This window comes from Neurospora hispaniola (genome assembly GCF_033458365.1).
Source record: "Neurospora hispaniola strain FGSC 10403 chromosome Unknown B0T23scaffold_9, whole genome shotgun sequence".
NCBI lineage: Eukaryota > Fungi > Ascomycota > Sordariomycetes > Sordariales > Sordariaceae > Neurospora > Neurospora hispaniola.
In genome coordinates this window covers 1563971-1590178 of record NW_026944414.1, presented here as the reverse complement: position 1 = coordinate 1590178, position 26208 = coordinate 1563971, and the positions used below count along the sequence as shown (strand labels likewise).

At 50.4% G+C, this 26208-nt stretch overlaps 8 protein-coding genes and 2 non-coding genes across 10 annotated transcripts; 5 read left to right on the top strand and 5 right to left on the bottom strand.

Moving 5' to 3' along the window:
- Window positions 1-132: 132 nt before the first annotated feature.
- B0T23DRAFT_408200 (uncharacterized protein) lies at window positions 133-556 on the top strand (the record flags this gene model as incomplete). The annotated part of the gene is made up of 2 exons (XM_062839267.1): window positions 133-301; window positions 411-556. 2 exons carry the CDS (start codon window positions 133-135, stop codon window positions 554-556), a joined length of 315 nt encoding a protein of 104 aa, XP_062688910.1.
- A 2092-nt stretch (window positions 557-2648) lies between these two features.
- Window positions 2649-3461, top strand: B0T23DRAFT_389635 (uncharacterized protein). Its single transcript, XM_062837819.1, has one exon. The coding sequence runs from the start codon at window positions 2812-2814 to the stop codon at window positions 3340-3342; it is 531 nt and encodes a 176-aa protein (XP_062688909.1). The 5' UTR covers window positions 2649-2811; the 3' UTR covers window positions 3343-3461.
- A 2842-nt stretch (window positions 3462-6303) lies between these two features.
- B0T23DRAFT_457006 (uncharacterized protein) lies at window positions 6304-9720 on the top strand. The gene is made up of 2 exons (XM_062841274.1): window positions 6304-6604; window positions 6676-9720. Exons 1-2 carry the CDS (start codon window positions 6588-6590, stop codon window positions 9455-9457), a joined length of 2799 nt encoding a protein of 932 aa, XP_062688908.1. The 5' UTR covers window positions 6304-6587; the 3' UTR covers window positions 9458-9720.
- Window positions 9721-9851: 131 nt separating this feature from the next.
- Window positions 9852-9922, top strand: B0T23DRAFT_t371. Its single transcript has one exon. It is a non-coding gene; the product is annotated as a tRNA-Gly (tRNA).
- A 654-nt stretch (window positions 9923-10576) lies between these two features.
- Window positions 10577-10668, bottom strand: B0T23DRAFT_t363. Its single transcript has one exon. It is a non-coding gene; the product is annotated as a tRNA-Glu (tRNA).
- A 232-nt stretch (window positions 10669-10900) lies between these two features.
- B0T23DRAFT_246758 (HET-domain-containing protein) lies at window positions 10901-13935 on the bottom strand. The gene has a single exon (XM_062834146.1). The coding sequence runs from the start codon at window positions 13505-13507 to the stop codon at window positions 11105-11107; it is 2403 nt and encodes an 800-aa protein (XP_062688907.1). The 5' UTR covers window positions 13508-13935; the 3' UTR covers window positions 10901-11104.
- Window positions 13936-14090: 155 nt separating this feature from the next.
- B0T23DRAFT_326151 (uncharacterized protein) lies at window positions 14091-16695 on the bottom strand (the record flags this gene model as incomplete). The annotated part of the gene is made up of 2 exons (XM_062835544.1): window positions 14091-14577; window positions 14645-16695. 2 exons carry the CDS (start codon window positions 16693-16695, stop codon window positions 14091-14093), a joined length of 2538 nt encoding a protein of 845 aa, XP_062688906.1.
- Window positions 16696-21321: 4626 nt separating this feature from the next.
- B0T23DRAFT_389623 (uncharacterized protein) lies at window positions 21322-23828 on the top strand. Its single transcript, XM_062837818.1, has 2 exons — window positions 21322-21605; window positions 21756-23828. Exon 2 carries the CDS (start codon window positions 21810-21812, stop codon window positions 23373-23375), a length of 1566 nt encoding a protein of 521 aa, XP_062688905.1. The 5' UTR covers window positions 21322-21605; window positions 21756-21809; the 3' UTR covers window positions 23376-23828.
- B0T23DRAFT_246756 (uncharacterized protein) lies at window positions 23458-23828 on the bottom strand. The gene has a single exon (XM_062834145.1). The coding sequence runs from the start codon at window positions 23782-23784 to the stop codon at window positions 23539-23541; it is 246 nt and encodes an 81-aa protein (XP_062688904.1). The 5' UTR covers window positions 23785-23828; the 3' UTR covers window positions 23458-23538.
- A 1123-nt stretch (window positions 23829-24951) lies between these two features.
- Window positions 24952-26063, bottom strand: B0T23DRAFT_423683 (uncharacterized protein). The gene is made up of 3 exons (XM_062839838.1): window positions 25712-26063; window positions 25413-25654; window positions 24952-25349 (listed from the first exon to the last, which is right to left on the bottom strand). The coding sequence occupies exons 1-3, from the start codon at window positions 25901-25903 to the stop codon at window positions 25169-25171; spliced, it is 615 nt and encodes a 204-aa protein (XP_062688903.1). The 5' UTR covers window positions 25904-26063; the 3' UTR covers window positions 24952-25168.
- Window positions 26064-26208: the final 145 nt, after the last annotated feature.

Genomic DNA, 26208 nt, shown 5'->3' with positions numbered 1-26208 from the left:
GCAACCGCAAGTGGCAGCAGCAGCATCATCACCACCCCACTGACCAACCCTCTCCTGCCAACAAGCGACAGACCCACGCCCGTCTCGGAGTGTCCCATCATCATCTCAACCGCCAGCGTCTGCTCGACCTGCATGACGATCGACTGCGTGACCGTGAGCACCGTCACGGCAGGTTGTACGTGCGCGAACCCGCCGATGACGGTTTACCAGTCGTGGGGATGCGAGAAGGGATGTGACGCGTTGCCGTCCGGATGTAAGACGTTGTATGAGGTTGTTTCGGAGGCGGGGAAGTGCTCGGGGGGTGATTTCGGTGAGTTTACTTTATATCATTCTCGGAGTATGGTACACGAGGTAGAAAACGATGGGTTGATAACAAATGCTAATCATTGCGCTTGGTGGGATGTTTACAGGAAACGGTACAGCGGCGGCGGCGGCGAGCAGCACGGTCATGTCATTTTCGAGTGGTGGTCCTCTTGGACCGGTCAAACCTACGATTTCAGGCCCGATTAGCATTAATGCTGCTGGACGGCAGGCAATGCCCTTTAGGTTTTGGTGAGGGGGGGAGCAAGCAGAAAAGGGCCGATCCGGTCGGATGGTATCAGGTTAGGGCGTGGTTCAATGGGAAGTCAAATTTTCAAGATATAATATAATTACGGGGGAAAGTGAGGTTTGGCCGATCAAGTCGGAGGAAGAAGAGGGAGAATGTTGTTAGGTTGAGGGAGCATGTCCGGACCCAGCCGAGAACATATTCTCTTAAGGTGTTAAGACACAGTCTTTTAGTGATGGAGAAACACCGTTTGTCTGCGTAGAATTCCGCTACTCTAGTTAAATTGGTGTTGGAGTGGCCTCGACCCTTCCAGAGAGATGTAAGGCTGCATCAAGGGTTATAGCCCATGCAGAACAAGGCTTTTTGGGTGGTTTGTACAATGTTACAAAGTTCTTATTTGAAGGCAGGTGTACACGCTTCAGTCAGAGACTTGACTTTGGAGCTGAACTTACGAAGAAGAATACTTGGTTTTTACGCCTAATTACCTCAATACCACCAATTCGTGGAAACCCTACGAGGACGATGATGATGTAGAATGATAGTGCTAGAGGATCCTTCAGACTGGGTCTAAATGGGTGCTCCTACAGCGGTGGCTTCGAGTTGTGCCTGCGTCAGCCTTCAAACGCAGGTCTGATTCTCCCTTTTGAAGTCTCGCAATGCCGAGTAAGGAAACTGCGAGGGTGAAAGAGAGGCCTTTGTAGCAGTTGAATCCAAAAGGAGTTGGTCCAAACTGTTGGGTCCAGGCGTTTGGCGGCCGCCCGGATGCTCGTATCTTCTGGGACATATACCCGGTTGTCATTCGTATGCTGCTCGGGAGCGTGATCGTACGCTGACGTCGGCTTGGCTTTTTGAGAGATATCCGTTGCCTTTTGTCTATTTGTCGTCGGCCGAGCTCTCGAAGCGCGCGAGGCGTGAGCGAAACCTTGGATGGGTGTCCCAGACTTCTGATAGGAGGTGCGATGGCCCGTAAAGTCCGCATCTCGACTTGGTCTCCTTGTCGGGACGTTGCTCTGAACGAGAGGTCGTCTGCGCAGGTTCTCTTGGATCGTATGCGCTCGCTTTGAGCAGCCACTTGGTGAAGATTCAAATCGACAGGTCCGAATTCAGATTCGTGCTCGTGGGCTAGGACTGAGCTGGCGCTGCAGGACTTTGCGTATTTGGTCTAGTGGGAGCGGCATAGGAATAATTGGACTACCTACAATGCGCCGTTGCCTGCGCGCGTGGTGTCGCACTTCAAGTTGGGAAAGCCATCAACCAACTGTCAGCCAATGCACGGCAGGGATACGGCGCAAGGTGCGGGATCGTCGTCTCGAAAATGTGTAGAGGGTGCTCGGTTTGCAATTTTCTCGAGACCTGGACACAGGTCCTTTCCGTTGTCAAAGGAACCCGGTGAAGGATAAGTGCGGGGGAATCTACGTTGCGGGCTACCTACCTACTATAGTGTTAAGTAGAAATACTAGCGAGCGAGAGGTGGGGCTGCTTCCGTGACGGAGATGTGGGACCGGCCCTGGCAGCGGGGACCGATCTCGGGGGGTGGGGATCCCGCAAGTGCAGTGGTTTGCGCAGTCCTGGGGCCGTCATTCGTCTGTTCAATCACTGCGACCAAAGATTTTTGCTCAAGTCTATCCTTCTCATCAGTCGCCGATGAGGCCAGTTCCCGCATCGAATACATCTATTTCCAGGGCTTCCTCGCTCGCTATATAAAGCCGGACAGTGAGACGAGCCCCCAAGGCCGGGAAAGTCGGGGAAAGGCAAACGGCCGGGACCTTTGGCCGAGGGGGGAATTATTCCATGTGTAACCATCGAAACATTTTTGCTGCAATGTCAGTGTAGCATTGTCGCATACGTCATAGAGGTCTAAATTCCAAATCCTCGTCCATGACAAATAGCGGGCGGACTATTAACTGCCCGACAGGGTAAGTGCACTAACTAGGTACACTAGTGTGATACCGCTCGTTGTATTCAAGAAGGGCTGTCACAAAGCTGTATTAGGAAATACGATATTTCAAAAACACACTGGCTGACTGCCGTAAGGATATAATTCCAGTTCATAGGTGTGATTAAGACGCTTGGATGCGTACCTAGACGTCGCGACCCCAACCCCGGCACGCTGTTCCAGAAATGGGGCCGGGTTTTAGACAGGGGTTATTGCTCGCTTAACACCCTTACGTCACGACTTAACAAAGCCACCAAAATCTGGTTTATTTACTTCGTTGTGATCTTTTTCATCCATTTCTTTCGATATATACGATTTTATTGACGCCATGCCCGGTATACTGGACACGCCGAAGAAGGCTCGCATTAAGGGCGCGCTCTTTGCAGCTAACTTTCTGAAGTCTGAGCTGGGATACCATCAACTGACGCATCGTCGGATTGCTGGGATTTTCGCTGTCAATGTCGATACCGTTGACCGCATCAATAAAGACGAACGACAGCGTACGGGACCGTCGGAGAACGGGGAGACTCGAGGGCGTAAAAGGAAGGTTACGCCGAAGGATTGCGACAAGATTATTCAGCTGTACGAAGAATACCCTGACGAAGCGCCTGATATGCCATGGGTATCCCAACTGCAGAATGCGTGTGACAAGGAAGCCAGTCACGAGACTATTATGAAGGCGATGCGAGACCATGCCGGGTATAATAAACGCGTCGCATGCGAGAAGGAGTACGTCTCGCCTCGCCGGTGCGAGGAAAGATGTAGCCATTGCAAGATCCTACTCGAGAAGTATGACCAACCAGACTTCCTTCGTATCAGGTATTATCCCCCCTCTTTCTGGCTATGGCATTGTTATTGATGAAAGTGTAGATACTCTGATGAATGCCATTTCGGCTGGCGCCAACGGGCAAACGGTCGGCGATGGATTTCGAGGAAGCCCGGTACTCGATACGAGCCGTGCAATATTCGTGAAGCCGAGAGGTATGAAAAATCCGAGGAAAAGAACGTCCATGTATGGGGATGTATTGGCCTGGACTTCAAGTCTGAGTTAGTCAGATACCATACGTCAAACGCCAACGGCAAACTCACACAACGTATTTACTGTGATGATATTTTGGTTCCCCATGTTGGCGAATGGTTGAAGGAGGGGTATGACTTTATCCTCGAGGAAGACAACGATTCTGGCCATGGTCCCAGTTCGAGAAATATCGTGAGGACGTGGAAGGAGGAGGTCGGTTTGGAATACTTCTTCAACGCGCCGAAGTCACCAGATTTATCGCCCATCGAGAATGCTTGGGGGAAGCCGAACCATTTCGTTCACCAGTATGGTAGATTGAGCGATACGTCTGATGAGTTGTTTGAAAGAGCAAAAGAAGGATGGGAGGATTTATCTCAACAGACTATTAACGACTGGGTAAAGTCTGTGAGACAGCGGTATAAAGATGTGATAGAAAATGGGGGTAAGATGATTGCTAGAGAAAAGTTGAAAAAAAGGGTGCGGGGCAGCGAGTCAGACCACGGCTCAGATTATTATGACGACGACGATGACGGCGACAATCGTGAAGATGAGGATCAGTTTGAGCGATAGATTAATGATGTAGATAATAGAAAGACTGTAGATGGCTTCATTTCTAGAATGCGACGACGACGACGAGCTCAGCAGTATCGAAATCGTGATGTTGGCGTTGTTGAGTGGTGTTGAGTGTTAAGATTAACAATCGCACAGTTAGCGCTAAAACCCGGCCCCATTTCTGGAACAGCGTGCCCGGTCACCCCCCACCCTCGGTCACATCCCCACACCGCCATTTCTCCTATACACTTTCATACTCTCGATCTTTCAATAATAATAACTCTACCAAACCACTATCGATTTGATTAATTCCGGTCGTAATAGCTTCGTCTTTGCTCGATTAAGCGATCTCTGAGGTCCGTAATAGACTTTCCCAGCGTGCAGTAGCCAAAAAGTACGGCGTACTATAATCTACTATCTCCGACCGTATGCGAGGCACCCCCTCCCTTCGTATAATTAAGATACCCTAATAAAGGCTATCCCCGGCTCAAGAATCCTTCTTATGCGACTAGATATTGAATGAAGAGAAGGCTAAGCGCGCTCCCAATCGTCGCCAAGTATTAGGGATTGCAATATTAATATTGAAAAGAGGAGGTAATTATAATAAACTAGGCGCCCATTAGATCGATCGCTTCCTAACAAGAAATCCCCATATCAAGACTAAACTTTCTAAGCTACTCGCGTTAGCGAGAATTAAAAGTTCTACCTAAGAAGCCTTTACAAAGTTCTTTAACCTTTTGGAAGCCTAGATTTATAATAAGGGTATTATTCCCGTTAATATTTTAAATATAAATAAATATAGTTTTTAAAAATTAGAATTAAAGGATGGTAAAGTGCTTGGGACCGTCCTAATAAAGAAGGTATACCTAATAATAACCGACGCGACTAGTTGGGTAATTATTATCGAGTATAGGATTACTAAAGGTAAGAAGTTAATTCCCGTTGTTATTTTTTCTAGTATTAACTTCTAGGGATAGTGGTTCCCTAAAATGGATTACAAATTTAAAAGTTGGAAATACAATAGTACAATTAGTAAATAGAGTAATTCATAGATTGCTTTATAGTAGTTAAAGGAGGTTTATTTATTAGAAACGAAGCCGGCTAATAATAATTAGTATCTCCTAATTCTCGATAAGTACGTTAGCTATATAACCGACGATTTCCTTATTGAAATATTTCAATACAATATTCAACTACTCTTTTTACCTTCTTATATATTCTATAAAATTCAACCGCTTAACCGCTCTATCTTTTTAGCCGTTAAATTGTATTTTAGGGATTTAACTAAGGACTTTACTAGTTTTCTAGTATCTACACCAGTAAATAAACAATAGTTCCTTTAGTATTATTAGGAGGTTTTAAGAAGGGGGATAAATACTAGAAACCTTAAATTAGGATTTAAAAAGATAGGGATATAGCTAGTAAATAGATTTATTATTATCGACGATCCTAAGGCAATCCTTAATAATAATGCCTTGCCCGCCGTTCCTAATGAGCTAGTCCGGGCTATAATACCACTAATAATAGACCTTTTCAACCGGGACGTTATCTTCTAGACCCCCTAGAAGTCTAGGGATATTTATAAGGGTATTGGCAATGAGATATCCAGTCTTACTCGTAATATTAGAAGGGTATTCAATAAATCGGCCAAGGCCCTCGATATAAAGAACATTAAACTCGCTACTAAAGACTACCAAATCCAATATTTATAGACTCAACTAGAGTTACAGAAGTCTAAAAGCAAAAGAAAAGTAGCTAAAGAAGGGGGTAATGATAAATTTGCCCGGGTAGAAGAGATTCTGGAAGCTCGTAATGCCTCAAAGGAGGGTCCCAAGCGAAGGAGGGTTGCCACGGCAACAACAACGACAAGACTACTGTAAGAGTTAGGGAGAGCCCTCTAGTCAATACTCTATATCATTCAAGAGCATTAGGAATAAAATTATGACATTTTGAAGCACTGAAATCCCTGCAAAAGTGGCCAGTTTGCAATGTTATCTGATTCCTGGTCATGAAGTTGTATGACCGAGGGTGGGGGGTGACCGGGGTTGGGGTCGCAACGTATAGTGTATAGTGTCGAAGGTCAAGACAATTTTGTTGGGGACGACAGCGGTACCTGATCATCCGAGCACATGTCAAGTCCATGACCGGCACATCCACGTGCAACGGCTGTCTTGAACCAATAAGAATCCAGATTTCCCGCGCATTGCACGCTTGCTGGTTGCTGAATGGGTCGCTTGATCCGAAAACCAAGGCTTTGTCAAAGCGTGAAAAGTCAAGGTCGTGATGTTTAGATTCTTCCCCGGAATGCCTTGCTTCAATCCCTTTACCTCAACCTCACACGTGGAGTGTTGTCCTCTCTTTCTTTTCTTTTTTGGTTCGTCTACCCACCAGGACGTGTCGAGAACTTAAGGGATGACAAGGTGATCGCAAGCTGTCCCAGTCCCAACTCGTTGGAGCTCTTCATAACATGGATCTATCTAGTCGCACGGACTTCAACTTGCTCGTGTTTTACCCACCATATTACTCTGAGAAATATGTTAGGACTTCTTCGGTACGCCCTCAACCTCAACAGCGATTTCTGTGATTTGCTCTAATACAACCGTACACTAACCTTCTCCATAGGCGCCCTAAAAGCGCCACAAATGCGCTGGCAACAACGCTCCTTTTACTCGCTTTCAGTCCAACATGCATCCACTCCTTCGGCACCATCAATGAGCCCATTGTGCTCGGGCAGCACAATGAGCACGAAATGATTACTCGCCTGGCCTTCCAGTGCTCCGGCGCGAGCACCGGCACCATCATCAACGTCAAATCCGACGGCATCTGCTTCGAGCCCCGCTCGCTCGACCAGTTAGCTGGCACCCACTTCGACGTGCAAGGCTTCCCCATCCCGGGAGGCGGCACCAACGGCGCCGTCGGCGCTCCCGACACGCTCGACCCTGTTCCCGAAGGTCCTGAAGCCCACTGCGACGACGCCGATTTCATCGACATACCGGGCTATCCCCGCACCCGAGAGCAGGCGACCCAGGCGCTGCAGACGTGCGTGAACCACCTGCGCGGCCGCTTCAAGCAGGCCTGGAAGAGCGCCGCCGACCTGATCGAGCTGGACGAGGAGGTGACTAACGCGGAAGGTAGCGCGCACCTCCAGAAGAAGGGCCAGCTGCGCATCCGTAGGGACATGGTCGACTTGTCGCCCTTTGCCGGCGGTGATTGTCGCTTCGCCTTCCCCGCCCTGCAGGTGAACACGCTTGCGCGCGCCAAGTGTGCCACTATCGAGGCTTTCGGTCGAGCTGTCCACGGAATCCATGATTTCTATGCGCACAGCAACTGGGTTGATGAGAGCGATAGGTCGCAGCCTATAGGCGTGGCAAACCCGCCGGGTTTGAGGAGAAACGATACCGCACCGTTTTTGGATCTCCGCGCCCACGGCGAGATTCCGAGAGAAATGGTGCCGAGGAATCTGAGCACAGGATGCTTCGCGGTGCCGGATGCGACGCCGGGGAGGAGCAATTGCGAGGGGAGGGTGTCGCATCATACGCTGAACAAAGACCATGGGGTGGTGTACTTGGATGGAACGTTTGGGGAGATCGGACCTGGTACCCCCCGGACGGAGAATGGGCTCGAGGAGAACTTCAAGAGAGCGGTTGCGGCCGCGGTGGAGGATTCGCGCAATGCTTGGAAGGCATTGAGGACCGAGGTGAGGAATAGGTACGGTGCGGAGAAGGGCGATTTGATGATTTGTGCCTTGGTCAGGGACGATCCGGCGAGGGACTGCATACCGCGAAACGTGGCCGTTGTGATCGACCTGTCTACCCAGGCCAAGCAAAACGGGGCCTTGCAACTGGAGAGACAGGTGGCAATGAGCTTGGCCGCCAAGATGGAGACGAGCAGTGGCCTGCACAACATGATAACGGTCGTGGAGTTTGCAGAGAGTGCGCGGGTGGTCTATCCGATGGAGAGTCCGGCTTATTTGAACCTGGAGGGAACCCAATCAAACGGTACATTGATACCTTTTAACGAAAACATCCACTATCCCCCGAACGCGACGACCCGCCTACCCGCCCACATGACAGCCCCAATCCATGAGGGAAAGGCAGATATCGGTGTCGGGCTTTCCATGGCTATTGATGAGATCCTAAGGGCAAAACCGGATGGAGAGCACAACGAACGAGGTGCCGTCCTCCTGCTCACTGCTGGCGCTGAGGATGAAGACGATGTCCATGAAATACTGCAGCAGATTGAGAGGGCATCAGGAGAGGGTATCCGCGTGCACTATGGGTGCATCAACCCGCCCCTTCTGCCACTTCAGTCTTTCACTCACACTAATGCATCAACCGAGTGTCATCCCGGTAAAGGGGCCATCTCCTCCGTGCTCAAAACAGGAGGGACCTTCTCCTTCCTTAGCAGCACGCGCCGCGGCAAGCAGACTGCCAAAGACTTCATCGATTTTGTCACGAATCGAGGTCTCACCGTCACCGACGGCTCGGGTGCCGGCGACACAGATGAGGGCGAACCGCTTCCCATACCCGTTACCCCGGGCATGGCCATCGCCGATATTCTCAGCACCGAGTTTCCCAAGAAAATCTTCTCTTACTCAGCAAAGGCCGGCGAACGGCTCGACTTCACCATTCTAGACCGCAGCCAGGCGAGCGCGGAAGCGCCGGGAGGCTGTCTCAACATGACGCTGCTCGATCTCAAATCGTTGACCGACCCCGAGGATGACGATGACACCGACACCAATACCGACACCGACTACGGGGAGGATGAACCCAACGACTGGTCGCCCGAAGTAGAACTTCCCACTCTCAAATACTGCACGAGCGACCCACCCCGAGTCCACCATCTCGCTTACTACGCAAAAGAAGACATGGACATCGCCCTGCTGGTCCAGCACGACGAAACGGCCGAAAAGAACCAGCTTCCTCGCAACCCGAACCGCACCTCCCAAGCCCAGGACGAGGAACAAAACTTTTCACAACATGAGCCTCAGTCCGCAGTAGGACTAGGAGAAATCATCTTCACTCTCGAACTCTCGACGGAAATGCTCGGTATCGATCATATCGCTCTGCCGTACTGTCCGAGCTTGGGTGGGTTGTGTGAGCATGATGATGAGGGCCGATTAATACCCCTTCGGGGGGCTACGACGTTTTCTGGGCCGTTGTCGGGGATAGTGGCTAACGAGACGGAGTACGAGAACGACACGGACGGGGATGGCGAGAGGGTGAAGGAGGCCACAAAGGTGGCAAGAAGACGAGACGATGCTGTCACTAGCCGTCATAGTAGTAGTGATAGTAGCGGTGGTGACCCTAGTGCCACCGTTTTTAGCACGGCGGTCTTCGATGCGAGGCATGGAGAGGAGGTGGACTTTTGTTTGGTTGGAGAGCGATGTAAGGTTCGCCCGTGATTGTGCGTATCCCACGTTTATATGCTTTGGAGTATGGTGTCATGACAGAGGTAGGTATGGCGGAGGGCGGATGTTTGTTTTTGTTTGCATTTACAGGGGTTGGGGTTGTGGGATTTTTTTTTTCGAAACTTGATGTTGCATCTTGTCCCTGCCGAATACTTGGGGTTTCCGGCGCAGCGGTATAACGCGCCGATTGTTTCATGGAGGTTACCCAGAGTAGTCATGTAAGCATACTTATACCCAGTATCTTGGCTGTTTTTTAATCCAGTCATATCCATTTCATCTTTTGTGAAGCTCTTGTCCAATCGTTCGGTTGCCGTAAGGGAGAGAGGAGTGCTTCCTTGAAGTAGGTGGGTACATAGAGTCTAGATTTGACTCAGTTTGACATCAAGAAGCGCCAGTGGTTTAGTGGTAAAATCCATCGTTGCCATCGATGGGCCCCGCGTTCGATTCGCGGCTGGCGCATAATACTGTTCTTTTTGCAATTTTTTTTTTTTCCATTGCCTCTTTGAACGATGACGATTTCTCAGGGACAGTATCTTTTTTGATCTTGGCTTCAAATTCTCTTCTGTACGATCTGCCAGTGGTATTCAATGTGTGTAATACGCAGGGGTTCTGCAGTGATGAGCCCCCAAGTCGAACTGTTTTTGTTCTGACACTTTCTTTTTCGATATTATAAAAGTGTTGGGGAGTCAAAGAGTTTGTTGTGTTAACCTGTCAAGAGAAGGAAATAAAGTCGAAATGACATTGTAATAGTCCTTTTTTTTACTCTCAGCTGACAACGCTCATCACTCGAGAAAAGAATAGCGCTTGAACTAGGTTGGACCCTGCGATTCTACGACAGTTGAATGACAAAGCATTGTCTTCGCTTTACAGGTAATGAATTTAACCATGGATAACGAGACAAATATTGAACATCATGTTGCAACTCGCCATCTTCTTTTACGTCCCTGAGCAGGAAAAAAGAAAGGAGAAGAAGAAAAAAAAGGGTAGCGAGGACATAATCAATAGCACACGCACAATTGACAAGAAGAGAAAGCATCTTGAAAACAACGTTGTCACAAAAAAAAAAAAAAAAAAAAAGAAGTACATGTCGATACAAGAAAAAAGATATTGAGACTCGGATACCGGGAGTCGAACCCGGGGCTGTTGAGAGAGCAGTCACTCCTAAGAAGTGAGAGTCAACGATGTTACCGCTACACCATACCCGATTGAACTGATATGGTCCGATTTGTTGTTGGAAGTGGGCTTGAAAGTAAAGCCTATGTAGCCGATGTGCAAAGAGAATACCTGAAATGTGTTGTGGGGCGGTTTCTGGTGGTGTGGATCTTGATGGGTTCAAGGGTCGTCATAAAGATTTTCAGGGTCATTGCCTTGCTGCTTTGTTAGTAATCAGGTCGTGGTGGATGCATGGGCACTATGATGAATATGGATGGAAGTAGACGGAAGGTGATACCAGATACCACTCGTTACGTATTCTTTCGCGAAGCTAGACGGGACGCAACAAGGTCACTGTAGTATGCCGAGGAGATGACCGAGTTTTGTGAATGGAGAAGGAACATCAATGCTATGCTTTCTTAGTCTGTTGTTATCTATCCGACAAAATGAACTCCTCCAATGTTAATGATCTATGGTGGTATCGTGGCTTCAACAAATGCAAATTTCCCTCTTTGGACAACCCGCAAAGAAATCGAGGATACCACCAACGTTCGCCGGCTCAGCAATACGGAAGAATCCCACACGTCTATGCAACGCCTTTCGAGGATCTTCCTCACTTGTCGGATCCTTTGGCACCAGAATCAACCCTGACACATGTTTGTCATAGCCAGAGTTGTTCCACGTGCGTGTCCGCAGCACAACGATGAAAAAGATGGTAGTTCCATCTGCGACGGGCTCATCAAGCACAACCTGAAGACGCGCTTTGGGAAGGTACTCCACCCAGAAACCTGGGGGCTCTCGAACTCCCAACCCAAGCGCGGTCTGCCGGTTGACGAGGGTCTTCAGCTTGATGACCACTTCCGACCCCATGCCTGGTGACAAGGTCGAGGCTGCAGGCGGAACTGACACGTCAAGGAGTAGACCCATGTACTCAAAATCGTCGTGTGAGCCCTCCAGCCACGACTTCTCGTCGAATAGCACATCGCCCTCATTTGCAGCCCAAGACCACGAAGGGGCCTTCGTTCCCGTGGGTGACTTGCGCCAGAGAAGGTCAACGGAACGGAAGTTCCTGTACCAGAGAAGATCAAGAGGCAAAAATTCCTTGAAAGCGCCGGCTTGGGGAATGTATGTGAGCCCCGTATAGTTTTCGACGGCGTCCGCAATTCCAATAATCGCCGCCAGTCGGTCAGTGGTGTATGTCAAATTGGTGTCGGTATAGTATAGCAAAAACCGGTTCCAGATGGCACGCAGCTGTCGACTGCGTTTCAGGAAGCTCTTTGCCGCCATGGCTGCCCTTCGCTCATCCTTGATGTCGAATTGAATCCCCTTGAACTTTTCCTTCCAACTCTGTTCGAAGATTTGGCCGAATTCCCGGAACCCTCTGACTTTGCTGAATCCCAAAAATCTGGGATTGAAATGGCGGATATGCGGGTCAAGCGCCACGGGCCAGGATTCAGACATTGTTTGTTTTGTGCAATGGAAGTACACCTCGTGATCGCCGAAAAAGATTGTTCGGGGCGACAACAGAGCCTCTTGGACTACCCAACCTCTTTTGAGAAGAGGAAAGGATCCCACTATCTCTTCAGGGCCTCGACTGAACTTCCGGTTTGATCCTTCGATGAAAGCATAGAGGCGGCTTTGTTTACCATCTGCCTCGTGCAGTCGGCAAGGAAAGGCTACCAGAGGATTTCTTTCCCGGAAACAACCCTCGTCCCCGGCTTGTCCAACCATGGCAATGTTGCAAGTCGAGTGCCCGTATACGTTGGTCATGGTGGGTACTTCTCTCTCCCAGTCCTCCCGAGAGTCTTGAAGGATGCACAACGAGTCAATCCACAGATAGCGATAACCAAGTCGCCGTGTTATCGTCATCGCATCGCGGAAATTCGGGGAGAGCTTCTCTATCGGGATGCCTTGCAGCCATTGGCTCTCATTTTCGGTCGTGAGCTTCTCGGTCACTCCAGTTGCGTGCCATGAGTGGCTGACTGTCAGGTATTGTAGGTCGGGTGAAGATGCGGAAGCCGAGGGGTAGAAAAGGCGAGGTTCCAGCTGCCCAGGACCTCCCCCGATGTCTATCAGCCGGGTCGGAAGCTCATCAGATCTCGAAATCTCGGGTCCATGTTCATTGCATTCATCATGGTTTGTGATGCATTCCCGCAGCCAGTATCGTGCAAATTCAAAGGTCTCGGGGGCGTCTGTTGATGGCCCGCGAGACAAGTGATATCCCCTTGCCTCCTTGGGAAGAAGAAAATGTGTGTCTGTCATGTCGGTTAAAAACTTGTCAAGATGGATGATTTGGATGAGTGTAGCATTTGCCTTACCGTTGAGCAAAAGAATGGAAAGGTTGACAGTCAGTTGGCGAGTGCAACCGTAGCGAAACAAGTGGTCGGCCTCCAAGGGCCCTCCAGTGTATATGAGAGCTGTCCCATCTTCCTCCTTCCACCCGGCTTGAACTCGATAGTATTTCCATTTCTCAACTGTGAGAATGCCGAAGCGCATAGACAAGCTATCATTATCAATGATCTCGTCCTGCAACGGCTCGATGCCTACTTTCACCAGTACAGGCCCATGCTCGCGTATTTGAGCCGCCGACTTTGCCATAGATCCATGTACTATGGTGCACATATGACAGCCAGCCTGGCTCGACTTGGCTAGCTCGTCCACGCCTTGGCTGTGGTAAAAGATCTCGCATCGGCGCCAGTCTTGTCTGCGCTGATCGCCTTCATCCAGGCGACGGAAGCATTCTTGGAGAACTGCAGATTTTCGCACGACTGTTGAGCACCGATCGCAGAGCTGGTGAGGTGTCACATGGACGGCACTGTTTGCTTTTGCAAGTGGGCCATCCTGGCACGGGCAGTTAGGCGACATTGCCGAATCCATGTCGACCACATGCATAACGTCTGGTGAGAGTCTTGTGTGTGTGGCGAAGAGTCGGAACAAAGAAGGTATACTAGGAAGAAAACGGCGATTCAAAGGGGTTGTCGGATGTAAATAGTTGGATGGATGACGAAGGCGGTTGTTGTTTTCCGCCCGCGAGCCTCGCTGTCACTGAATACCGGGAAGAAGGGGGCCACTGTTTGGGCTGCGCGAACAGCGTCATACCCAGGCTTGCCAGGGCCCAGATGCATCTCTTGACAGGGATGCGACGTTGGCCGTAGCTCACAATAACAATAACAACGGAAAATGGGGAAAAGCAACAGACAAAAATAATTACGATGAACACAAAACCGGGAAAAGGGAATTATAAAAACAAATTACGAGAGAGCAAAAAGCAGCCTAAAAGGGCCCCAACTCGGTTCAAGCCTTACTAGCCCAAAACCACGTCAGCTGATGAAAGGAGAGGAGAAGAGAGATCCAAGAAGGGAATGCCAGCGCGTCTGCATTGCTAAGAATACTACCTGTCAACCACAGCATGTCGTGTAGTTGATCTAAAGGGGCAGCAGCGACCCTCTCCAAGATTCGCGCAAACCCAATAACATCAGAATCCTCTCATGAACTCCTCCAACGAGATCGGTTTCCGAACAGCATTATTGATCCCTTCGTGATAGGTGACCCACACCCTGATGTCCTTCTCATCACCAGCCACGTCGCTTCTCCCCTTCCTCTTGCTTTCCTTACCATCGCCCCCGCCAGCGGCAGCGGTAGCATTCCCGTTCTTCTCACCCAACACAATCACCCGGCCAAAGAAGTCTCTTTTGACTTCCTTTTGATCGGCCACCATTGCCGTATTTTCCTTGTTAGCGTTAAAGTCCATGGCGCTGAGAGCAGCAGCCGCGTGAGGCTTGAAGGTAGAGTTAGCAGTCTGCCCGTTGTTCATGCGCGCTTGCCTGGCGGCGTTCTCGCGTATTGCGATGGTCTTTTGCAGCTCTTGGTCTAGAACTTGGCGGACTGCATATCGCGTTGGCGCTTGGGAGGCTAGGACGAGGGCGCCCGCTGTCTCAAAGGTTGCGAGCGTGTCGAGGTCTCTGTTTGGTTGAACACCAAGTCAGTATCAGTTAGAAAGAAACAAAAAAAAAGCGATTGTGTACTCACGGTTCCATGCGATAAACCCATTGTGTCCGGTACTGTTGCCCAACTGCTGGATCCGGCTCAATCTTGCCCTTTTGCAAAGCGATGCCAACCTCAGCTAGTATTTGAGCCGCTCTCCTGACCATAGCCTTCTCGCCTTCCCTCCTCACACTCGCTACCGCCCCGCTCTTGTCGCTGCCACCGACTACGACGGGCTTCACATCGGGAGATACCAGACGAACTAGATATGGCAGGAAATACGTGGAGATATCCTCGGGGCTACGGAACAGACGGTAAAGACTAGGAGGTAGTTGCCCTTGTAGTCCCTGCAACGCTGCTCTGTTCACCTTCTCGGCCTCGTGTGCCTCAAAGTTTGCTCTTGGGCCGCTAAAGGGCAACGGAGGTGCTTCGGCTTCTTCCATCATGTCACCCCATTTCCTTTCGGTGTTCTGAGGCTGATGTCGTTTAGGGGAGGCGAACAAGTGATGACATGCTAACGGTGGCTGGGAGATGTATTGGCCTAACTCCCATTCCTGGCTGGAGTACAGCCTCGTTGAACATGTATCGTGGAAGTGCATCCACTCATACGCCGAGTCAGGCTTGGTGAGGAAAGAGTCGTCATTGAACTCGCGGTTGGGATACTCGCTGAAGATCTCGGTCATGATACGGTCGACCTCGCCGCTCGTGTCAATCATCTCCCTTAACCGCGCCATCGCGTACTTCTTTCGCTGCTCTGAAAAACCGAGCTGTGTCTGTGGTTGTTCGTGCTTTGCATACTTTGGTTGCTCAGCTTGTGATAGAAGTGGCGTGGGGAAGCCACCGCCTTCCTGGAAAATACGGTTCACAATCTCTTTGACGCCACCGCGACCTAGACCGCGGGCACCTCCACCACCGTGAGCGAGATCATGGACGATATTCTGGTCAATCCACTGCCTTGTAAGAACCGGCGTGCTGGTAATGGTTGCTCGTAACCTGCCGGCAACCCACTCTCCTACGACCATAATGCCGCGGAGATCACCCTCGGCATTGCCCTCGGCTCCTCGCTTGGCATCGATACCACTAGTCATTCCCCATGCGGCCTCACAGAGCTTGCGCGCAGCATCCTTTTCGCATGGGATACCCTCCTTCTCAAAGACCGTCTTGAGACGAGTGACCACTGCCTCTACGGAGGGCTTGCCTACATGAATGATTTCAGCGAGGCCTGATTGGCGTAGCGGCCGAAGCGATGGGTGATAAACATCGTTACAGATCAGGATAAGAGGTCTCATCTGTCTGAAGTCATCCCCCTTCTTCTTTTTCCGGCCAGCCGCAGAAGAGGCCCCGGCCCCAGAACTGTTTTTTTGGTCAAGGAGCACCAGGTCGATCAAGGCTTTGACGAAACCGCCCTCGCCAGACCCTCCCGAGCCACTAACGACACCATCGACTTCATCAACTACCACGCATACCGGTCGAGCGATCTTCTGCTGTTTCCCCGTCTCGGGCTTCTTGTTTTCTACCGTCTTGACTGACTCGGTTCCGAGACTTGTCCGGATGCGCCCTTTGACCACATCCTTGCTTCGCTCGTCACTGGCATTGATCTCCATAACCTCATAGCCGGCTTGTCGCGCGCATACATGTGCTAGTGTCGTTTTCCCCAAACCCGGCGGGCCCGTCAACATGAGGATTTTTCGGTGTGGCTTTTCCTCCTCTGGCTGCTGCTGCTGCCCTTGTGCGCCACGTCGCCGTGAAGGGTTACTTTTCGCGGAATGCGGAAATACTATTGGATCCCATCGCTTGAGCCAGCGAAGTACCTGCCTATTGGTCAAGTCATCGCCGACGAGGTCCATGAATGTTCGGGCACGGTATTTTTCTGTCCATAATAGGCTCTTTTTGTGCTTCTTGGTGTTTGTTGTGTGTTCTTCGACCGATCGTACAGGTCTGTCTGGGTTTGTTGGAGGGGCGATGGGAGCCGTGGCGGCTGCTTTGTGCGCCTCGGCAATCTCCTTTGTTGCCTTGTCGATAAGTTCGTGGATGTCAATTCCGTAATAGCTCTTCTTGGCTCGGCCTTCTTTCGTTCGCGATCTTGCTGCGACCATTGTCTCGTAGGAGACTGGTGTTGTCGGTTTGCGCTCCCGGAGAGGGATAGATTTGCCGGAACATGTCGAGATGCGGTAGGACGGTGTGTTGAGGAAGTCGCTGAGCAGAGTCGTAGGGAGTGCCGAGGCTGTTGTTCTTGTACCGAATAGGCGCTCGTAACGTTCGGTTTCTTCCTCGGGGTCTTCATCGATCGCTAGCTGGCTGAGAAGCGGGGGCTCGGTTGTCTGGGTATCTGTCTGGATATCGTGCTGTAGCATTCGTCGCTTACGGGATCGTTCCAGAGAGACATTGTCATCGTCGTCAGATTCGGAGTCATCGTCGGCCAGGAAGCCACCCAGAGCACGGGGTTTTGCGGACTTGGGGCCATCGGAGTCGCGAGGTCGTTTTGCGGTTGGGGGCGGAGGGCTGGAGGGGAATGCGATGGGTGACGAGGGCGGTAGCATCGTTGATTCGGCCAATTTTGAATTTTTGAATGCGAAAAGGATACTGATCAAGGGATAGTTCGCCGAAATCAAACTCTCGTAAAAAGCAAAGAAGAAGGTGAAGCTCGCATTGCCCTATCGTTCACTGGGTGATTATGGGGAAGCCCAGCTATCAGACGCGTCTTTGCTAGTGAATTTGCGAGCAACCGCGTCTCAATTAAAGAACGCTGTTCATGGGTCTTGGCATCCATGGGTCTGTGCATATCTGTTCTACCAGGAGCCCCTTTATCGGTTGGAGAGCTCTGGAGTAACGGAATATGATTTTCTTAAGCGTGAAACATAGGAGATTTGGTGCCAGACAGTCTGAGGGAATTAATTAGTTTAACAGGTAAAAACGTAGGTATCAAAGCGAGAGTGTATAAACAAGCAGTTAGCAAGGTACTTGTACCATTACCTCTACGGAAAGAGGTACCACTTGACCTTTCGGTTCTTATCGGCGATAAGGAGACAGCAGCATGTATCGAAGCGCGATGATGTAGTGCCTCTAGCCTTTTCACCCTTTCTTCAACTTCCAGTCTCTCTTCACATCTTGGTAGCCTTTTCTTAGTTTGAGATCAATGGGGCAATGGGTAGGGTCTTCCTTATGCCCAGCAGCATGCCGGCACAACCAACAGCGGACTGCTCTTTCACGACACTCCTGTCCAGCGTTTGGCCAAAGCAGGACAGAGAAACCCCGATGAAATGATCGTCGAGGGGAGATCTGACATTACTGACTTGGTACTTGATGCTATACACATCACCCCATCAATTTCCGCACCAGCTACGCCTCGGACTTCGCAGCCAAGCTAGGCCCGCAACCTTGGTTGTCAACACCTGGTTATTCTAGGAGGACCAAGAGTGTTGTGTAATATATGGTAAAGTAAGGCGACTTATTCCCAAGAAACTAAGAGACTCTAACACGATACATCAGGATCGATTGGGGAGCTGAGCACTTTCGAATTACCCCATGATGCGACTTTCGAGCCTGCTTCTCGTGTGATCTAGCGAGGCGTCCGCTTGGAGCAGTCTAGAGAGGTGGTGCCTGGCAAAGTTGTCCTGGAGTTACGGTTTCCGTCTCTTCTTGGGCCATGTCACGAAAAGAATGCTCATCATATCGTCAGTGGCTGGGCCCTTAGCCATCTGATCCTGCCAACTCACCCGGTGCTTGACCGTCAAGTGGCAAGGCTGTCAAATCTTGACAAATGTTATCAGCAACCCTGCCGCGGTTCTAGTCTCGAGTACGCCAGAGGTGCATACATTCCATCAAACCCCCAACAAGGTTGGATCGCGCGGCTGGAGCTTTTGCTCGCTCGGTTTGCTTTGCCAATCCCTCACCATATGCTTCCATATTTCGCCTCCCTAACCAAGCCTTGGGCCCTTCCCACGACAGACTTTGTTGATAAGGCGGAAAATGAGGGAAAACTGAGCATAAGGAGCAGCTTCATCCCATATCATCAGGCCTCCGGGACACGGTTGTCAGATTATCAATGACCAAGTGGTCGGGGAGATTCAGAAAGCCCCGAGCCTGGACGAACGGGGTTCAACATCAACCACATGACTGTTGCCTAGGGCCCCTGCTCGCAAGAGGGAGTCTCCTCGTTCTATGATATCCGTCTGAAGTTCATCGGCACCGCCCGGCATCGCCGCAAAACATCGCCCCGTTGGTGTCATGTGGTTTCGTTTGCCGTACACTTCACTCAGTTCTAGGTGTCATTCTGTTAGATTGACAGGTGGGATAGCCGGCTGGCTGGCTGTTGGAGGCATGTGAAATACTTTGAACTTCAAATCATGCACCGCTTTTTGGGCGTTTCCCTCCTTTGCTCCGGTTCTCGTCCTTGCACGAGGACGATCTTTGGCTACCTGCGTTCGTGCCTGAGTCAAGCATTTAAACCTTGCCGGATTATCGTTTCTTGAAAAAACACTGATCCAACGAGACGTTTGCAGCAAAAGTCATGCCTTCTAACTTTGCGCAGCCGAGATTTGACTTTCGAACAACTCATAACCTTTCGAAGATAAGGTGTACATGTGATCATTTCTACTGACCTGAGCAACAATCCCTCGATATCTCGAAACAACACTCTCTGTGCAATCTGGACTCATACCGGTCATTCGACCGCACTCGCTATCTCCAACAATTCTAGAAAACCGTGCTCAACGTTGCTCGTCCGCTCTTACCAAGCCAAACCCAAGTACGCTTGGCTCGAGACCTGGTGCTCATACTGGCTTACACCAAACAAAGTAACTCGTCTACAAAAACTGACCCTGGCCCCGGGTTTACCAACCAGTCGGGAATTATCAACCAATAAGCCATTGAGACCTTGTGAGTAGTATACTTGAAGACTCCCTTGCCACGAATAGTTTCCTCAGACAACATCGGATTCATTTCGGTGGGATCATTGCACAGAGCAGAGCAGGGAACATTCAACCTCACCAAGCTTCCTTCACTCGCCACCCTCCGCTCTCGCACCTGGCACCCCCACGTGCCGGCGTGACGTGACATCCGTTTTCGGCCTTTACTGAAAGGCACCAGGAGAAGAGTACAAGGCGTAAGAGAAAGGGGAAGGCAAAATCATATACAACCATGATAAAATCTGGTGGCTGCTCATCCGGACGAACAAAAAGAGACTAACTTTAGAAGACTCACAGAAAAACACAGGCGGCGGTGCTGAATAAAGACGGCGCCACCCTCAACACAGGTGACCCAGCATAGGCCATCAGGGACAACAGACGGTGTGCGGACAGGAGGACAGAGGACAGACGACACAAGCTCATGCCATCGTCACAGTTGAACAGCACACACACGCATTCCACAGACAGACACGCAGCTTGAGCATTATCAAGGTTAGTCTGCCGACCTATCACCTACTGCTACTGCTGTCTATCTACATACCCGTAAGGGCAATACGAACAACCGGACACCAGCCAGCCTCCTGCCAGTCTATTAAAATAGCGGAGCGAATCACTGGCCGGAAGCAAACAAACTAGGCACTCCCACTTCCACCAGAGTAAGGAGTAGAAACCTAAGTAGGAACCCTACGTCCTACTCACCACATCAAACCTCTTGACTTCTACGCACTTCACAAGCGCCGTACAGCCACATTACCCTCTTACAAACGAAACAAGGGACACAAGGAAGAAGCGCGTGTACGTGGTGCGGCTAACTCACCTCTAATATTCTTTCCTTTCCTTCTTCCTTCCTGATCTCATTACCCTTCTTTCAACAACCTTTTTTCATTCCCCGCTCATCGTACTTTTCCTTCTTAACGTTATCCTGGCCCCTGTAACTTTTAGTTCATCACACACAATCGCAGTCTCTCACTCACTACTAGCCACTTCCCTTACACCAACCAAAATTCCACCCGTCCCGCGTGTAACGGCGGAGCACGCAAGAGAGAAAATACGGATATCCGTGAAGTGACCTTTGATCTACAGTACCAACCAGAGAAATACTAATCCGGTCAAAAACACAGTCATCAACTTCACCAACAAGCGAGTAGGGAAAACCGAACGAACGGGGTAGGCGCACAACCAAGTAACGAACAAAAGGGGCAAAATATCCGCCACTTCACCCAGCCCTATCTTGTCCCATTACCCCATCGTTCGTGCTCACTAGTCACCTAGCCGTGCAAGTCGAACCGGACCGCTACCCCCTTTTATCACCACCTACCTGTTGGACAAGAAGAAATTTCCATATCGAACACCGACCGCCGCCGAGTGAATAACCCATAGCCCGACGAGTGAAGCATACATGCAAACGAGCGCGCCTTCAATCGCTGGTATTTTGTCCCCTTCGAGGCCCCCCGTCGTTTTTCCCAACGAAGGTTGTGGTTGGTGGTATCATTACGGCCATCACTTCGCCCATCGACGCACGCACGCATCCTACATCAACGAAAAGCAACGGGTTAAAAGGGGTTGACTCAGCCCCCCTTCAAACACAAATTAGTGGGGGCTCGTCAATTGCGATATATCCCGGTGGATGGGCCATAGCAGGCTGCAGACGTGAGCCACAAATCTATTCCTCCAAGGGGTATTTAATTGAGGAAATTGTTCCCCTCTTTGGCCGGATAAGGAACAATATTCTAAACAACTGAAGGCAGGATCAGATTTGGAGATATCGGATCCCGACACGAACTACCATCGCCATCACGGTTGTCGTCGGCCATACCCACACACAGTAGCAGAATACGGGGAAATCCACGACACACACACACACACACATACACAGCCAAGATTAGCATCCCATTCTTTGACAAGGCAGGACAACACGTAACGGTACTCCGTTTTGCACGACCATATCCACTCTTACCTTCCAACAGCCGAGCTGTATACGCTGTATACGGTTCCCTACACGGGATATCATCAAGAGGACGTAACAGTCGCGGTTGCGCACAAACATCGTTGGAGCTTGTGGCCGGACTTGTCGTCCTTGACAAATCAAGCCAAATTTCGTATGCTACTACTTCCTTCTTCCTTTTCTACTCCATAGTACCCAAGCCCTTTTTTTTTTTTCGAGCCTTCAGTATCCACTGTACAAGGCCAGCCAGCATACTGCACGCTCTTGACCTCCGTGGAGAAACTAACAAGCAGTAACAAAGTAGTCCTTAGGTAGCCCCCGAACGCCCGTCGTGCATGTAGCGACCAGTAGGTGGTGGATGACGACAGCGAACCAAGGAACTCCCGATTATCGGGACCAGGAAGACGGAGGCGAAGGTCAGCCACGGCAGGGTGGAAAGAGTGGACCACTCGGTCCACGACCAGGCTCGGGAGTAAACAAGCGAACGACCAAAGCCTCTGCCAAGGGCGGACGAGCAAAGAAGTCCCTTTTGAGACGTTCCCTCGACCCAGACAACAACAACATGAATCCAAACATTCCGTTTGTCTCCACGCCGGCAGACACTCCATCGCCCTTTCCTGAACCGACGCCCCTGCAGAGCGATGCTGATGCCAAGTATGAAGGAGAGCGTGCACGCAACAACCAGTCGGCAAAACGCTCCCGTATTCGCAAGGCCCTTTACGTTGTCGAACTGGACAATGCCGTTACGGGATATGAGTACAACTTCAAACTCTTTTATAAAATGTACAAGGAGGCCACGCAGAAACTGATTGATCATGGTCTGGGAGGCGATCTTCCCCCTGACCCGCCCATCTGGATCCGAAAGCCAATCCCTGTAGGTCAGGATGTCGACACACAAGAATACCGCAAGAAGCTCGAGACCGCGGTAGAGAGTGGCGAGCTCGTCCCGCTCGGACTCGACTTCGCTGAGTCGGTGGCCCTACAGGTCGGCAAGACAACGGGATCAGCACAACAGACAGAGGAAGCCAAGGCGTTACAGGACGCAAAGGATAAGTACGAAAAGACAGTCAAACAGGAGGACAAGTACGCCGAGGAGTTGCAGGATATGGAGAAGAAAATGCAGGAACTGCAACACAAGCTTTGGGAGGTTCAACATAACCGACAATCACTGGGAAACGTAGTGGGCCGGTACCAGGCAAGGGTCTCTGGACAACCGGGCAACAATGCGGGCCGGTCTGCTCTCCAGGGCAATGGTACGAATTTACCCTATAGGCCTCCTGTGCCGGAGACTGCTCATCTTCCCCAGCGACTCCAGAAAATGGCCTCGCAAGGCCGGAAGGAACGTACGCTCGAGGAACTTGCAGCGTCATGGCCGGTGCGATCCTGTCTTGAGAATCCTCAGATTGTGATGGAGATGGACCAGAACCCAATTGAGGCCAAATTGGAGCAGCCTAAGGACGCCCAACTTGATGGTCTTCCTGTGCCAACATTCGACGGATATCACCATCAAAGTCAGCAACAGCAGGCCAACCCCAATCATCCTACAAATCCCAGTTTCGCTCAGTGGTGCCAGGCCCAGGGAGAACCTAGCTTTCCTGATTATTCCAATGCTTCTGGAAATCCGGATGCGGTTTCCGCTGGCAACTTCAATGAGTATCCCTGGCCAGGCGAGAGTGTCGACTTCACTGGAGAGTCACACTTTGTAAGTAGTGACGATCATCTGCCAGGAACGGGCCACGATGCGGTACTGACCAACACGTCTCAACCACTCTCGCCGAGTATTTGCTTTGCCGATCTTCACCTGAGTCCAGAAATGGGTAATATGTTTATGGAGACGGGCGAGCAAAGTTCTGGCGATCAGAACCAAGGAAATTATCACGGATCATATGGTCAGCAGACGGATCAGTTCAACCAGTTCTACTGATTAGCCTGGGGAGGGTCGTTCGATCGGGAGGAATTTGGTTTCGGTTTTCGCTCTCATTGCATTTACACACAACAGGATACCACTTCACAGCGAGGCGTTTTTTTTGGCAAGTAGATGGGAAAGAGAGGTTGTTTTTGGCTGCGGGGGCTTTTGATTTCCGCGCCTAGATGGATACAAGGAAGACTACTACGGGCTTTGACGGGACAAGGAGGGTGGATGTATGGAAAAGACCATTGGACGTACCTCCATGATTGGGCGTGCACAAGTACCCGTGCCTCGCCCCTGCGTGCCCCTTGGGTAAGGGACGAGCGGATAGGTCATTAACATGAGCGGGCAATGAATTTGTCGTCATGGTACACAGTAACGTCGTACAGCATATCTGCAGTGTTAGATTGCAATATCGCTCCATCAATCCTCCTGGTCTGCTGGGAAGGGATAGGAAAATGACAAGGCATGGTAGTCACACACATGGGTAACTCTTCCACCCTGCTTTCACGTGTAGCACATGTTCAACGTCGTCCCTCTCTTTCGTGGTATAGGGAGCCCTTATCAGTAGATTCTGAAGATTGATTAACTTGACAGGTGTCGACGTTGGAGAGACAATATAGCGGTTTTGTGGCTGATGCTTGTTGTGTTTGCTAGTCTAATGTGATGGTAACCTTGGGGTGTGTATGTTGAGGTGGCAACAAAGTGCCGAAAAGTATTGATCAACATATTATGACTTGGAGGACGTAGCTTGTCTGTTATATAGTAGTCTCTCGACACATAGCTGAAGATATGCGCTGGATGGAGCTGCTTGACGCACGCCAACGGGTTAGTGACCTCCAGAGGATTCGGCCAGAGAGGGACAGCAGAGATGAACTCCATAATACCTAGTTCGTGTGCTGACATTATGAAGAGACCGCGGATCTGTCGGAAGGTGGGACAAGGCTAGTGTCGTGTCCAGGAGGTGAAGTATCGCGAATCTGTTGTGCGTTGGAGAGTATTGAAGTTAGAGGGGGAAAACGAGACACGCAGATCATGACGGATGCAGGTACAGCCTCAAGTTGGCGAATGACGGCGGGACGTCTTGAGTGTATCTGTGATTGGAAAGGTACTTAGGAGGGAAGCCGTGGTCAATGGTGCCTTCTAGTCTTCGGTTCTTGTTCGCTGGTGCATCATTACAGAAAGCAATTTGTATCGCACCTACCTTCAAAGTAATCGTGTGTTTTATCCTCCCATCCCAGAAAGAACTTGATTCCCACCACTCGTCGATTTGAAAACCAACTCGCTTCGTGACTTGCATCAAAGATGAAGCTTTGCTAACATGGAACATTTCTTTCATTCTAGACGGCTCTTGAAACCACGACGCTTCAGGAATTTTACGTCGTCATTTCCGAATTTCCAGGATGGATTGTGTCTGTCGTGATATCAAAGTAGCCATTACTCAAGTATTATTCCCTAGATAAGTGTCACCCTTTGTGTAAGAGTGACACTATAAGATCGTCCAACATCGCGCGCCTGCTTCCGATGACTATGGTATCTCCCAAAAAAAAAAAAAAAAAAAAAAAAAAAAAAAAAAAAAAAATAATTGATTAGAAACTGACAATAGAAAGAGGGAACCTTCTTGGTGATTCCTCTTTCACCAAACTCCGATCGAACCGCTTTCTTCCAAGGCACCCCAATTCAACGCCCCAGTTGCCACAGCGAGCGAATAGCCATCAAGCCATCCCCTGTGAGAACAACGTAGTACCCGGTGACAAGTCTTAAGTCCCATAAGCTAGTATTCTATACAAGTGTCCAAAATCGTCCATCTATGGTGTCGCATAGGGCTGCTGCGAATATGCCGGTTGCGGAGGAAGCTCATTAGCAGTGGCGGGCGCAACGGAGGCGGTTGGCTGTACTTGTCCAAGTTCGGCCTGGCTGAGCTTTGGCGTCGTAGCTTCGCGAACGCAAGCGAGGATGAAGAAGACAAGATCGATGATTGACAGGACCCTGTGGCAAGACCGTTAGCCCTACCAAAAAAGGAAAAGCCTTTTGGACATGGGAAAAGCTTACCAGGCAACGGCACCTAGACCAGCGCACACAGCCATAGCCGAGCCATAGTCATGAACTGCACCATAGTAACCGCCAGACCAGTCGAGCGCGACAGCTGCCTCGCTAGCCGCATACGCCCAGCCCACAAGCCAGAAGATCACTGCGAGACTGTAAAGAATAAGACCGATGATGCGATAGAAGAGGTGTGGCGCTCCAAACTGGAACCCGAGGGAGCCGCCGTAAACAACAAGACTCCAAATAGTCTGAAGGAACCGGCATTAGCTCTTGCGCTGACTCCTGATACAAAAAGAGTCACATACCACAAAGATCATCATCCCACTAGCGCCCGTATATCCATAAGCCGCAGACCCTCCTCCGGCAAACATCGAGACAGCCCACGCCGCAACCCCCAGAAGAACAAGTGACAGCACGACGATGGCGATCCGAATGTAAAGGATCCATGATGGAAATGGAGGGACTCCAACAGCGGTGAGTCCACGAGCCGACGCCATCTTGTCTTTCGCGCCTCTTGGGGCTATCTGATATCGATATCGATGGGTGGCTAGGTCCAAGTTATTCAAATTTCGGTGGTTGAATTCGGGCACTGGTTCGCGTATCACAACAAAATTCGGGTTGTTGGTTGAAGACAGAGAAACAGAGCTGTAATATCACCTCTCATTCAAACAAAGAGCAAGCTGCACGGCAACCTACCGTCCAGCCCTTCTTATTCTAATCTTTTTCTTCACACCTTCAGCCCGCAGCATTGTAATCTCCTCATTGTCAAGCCACTCATAGCGCCAATTGGTTGCCTCCCCTC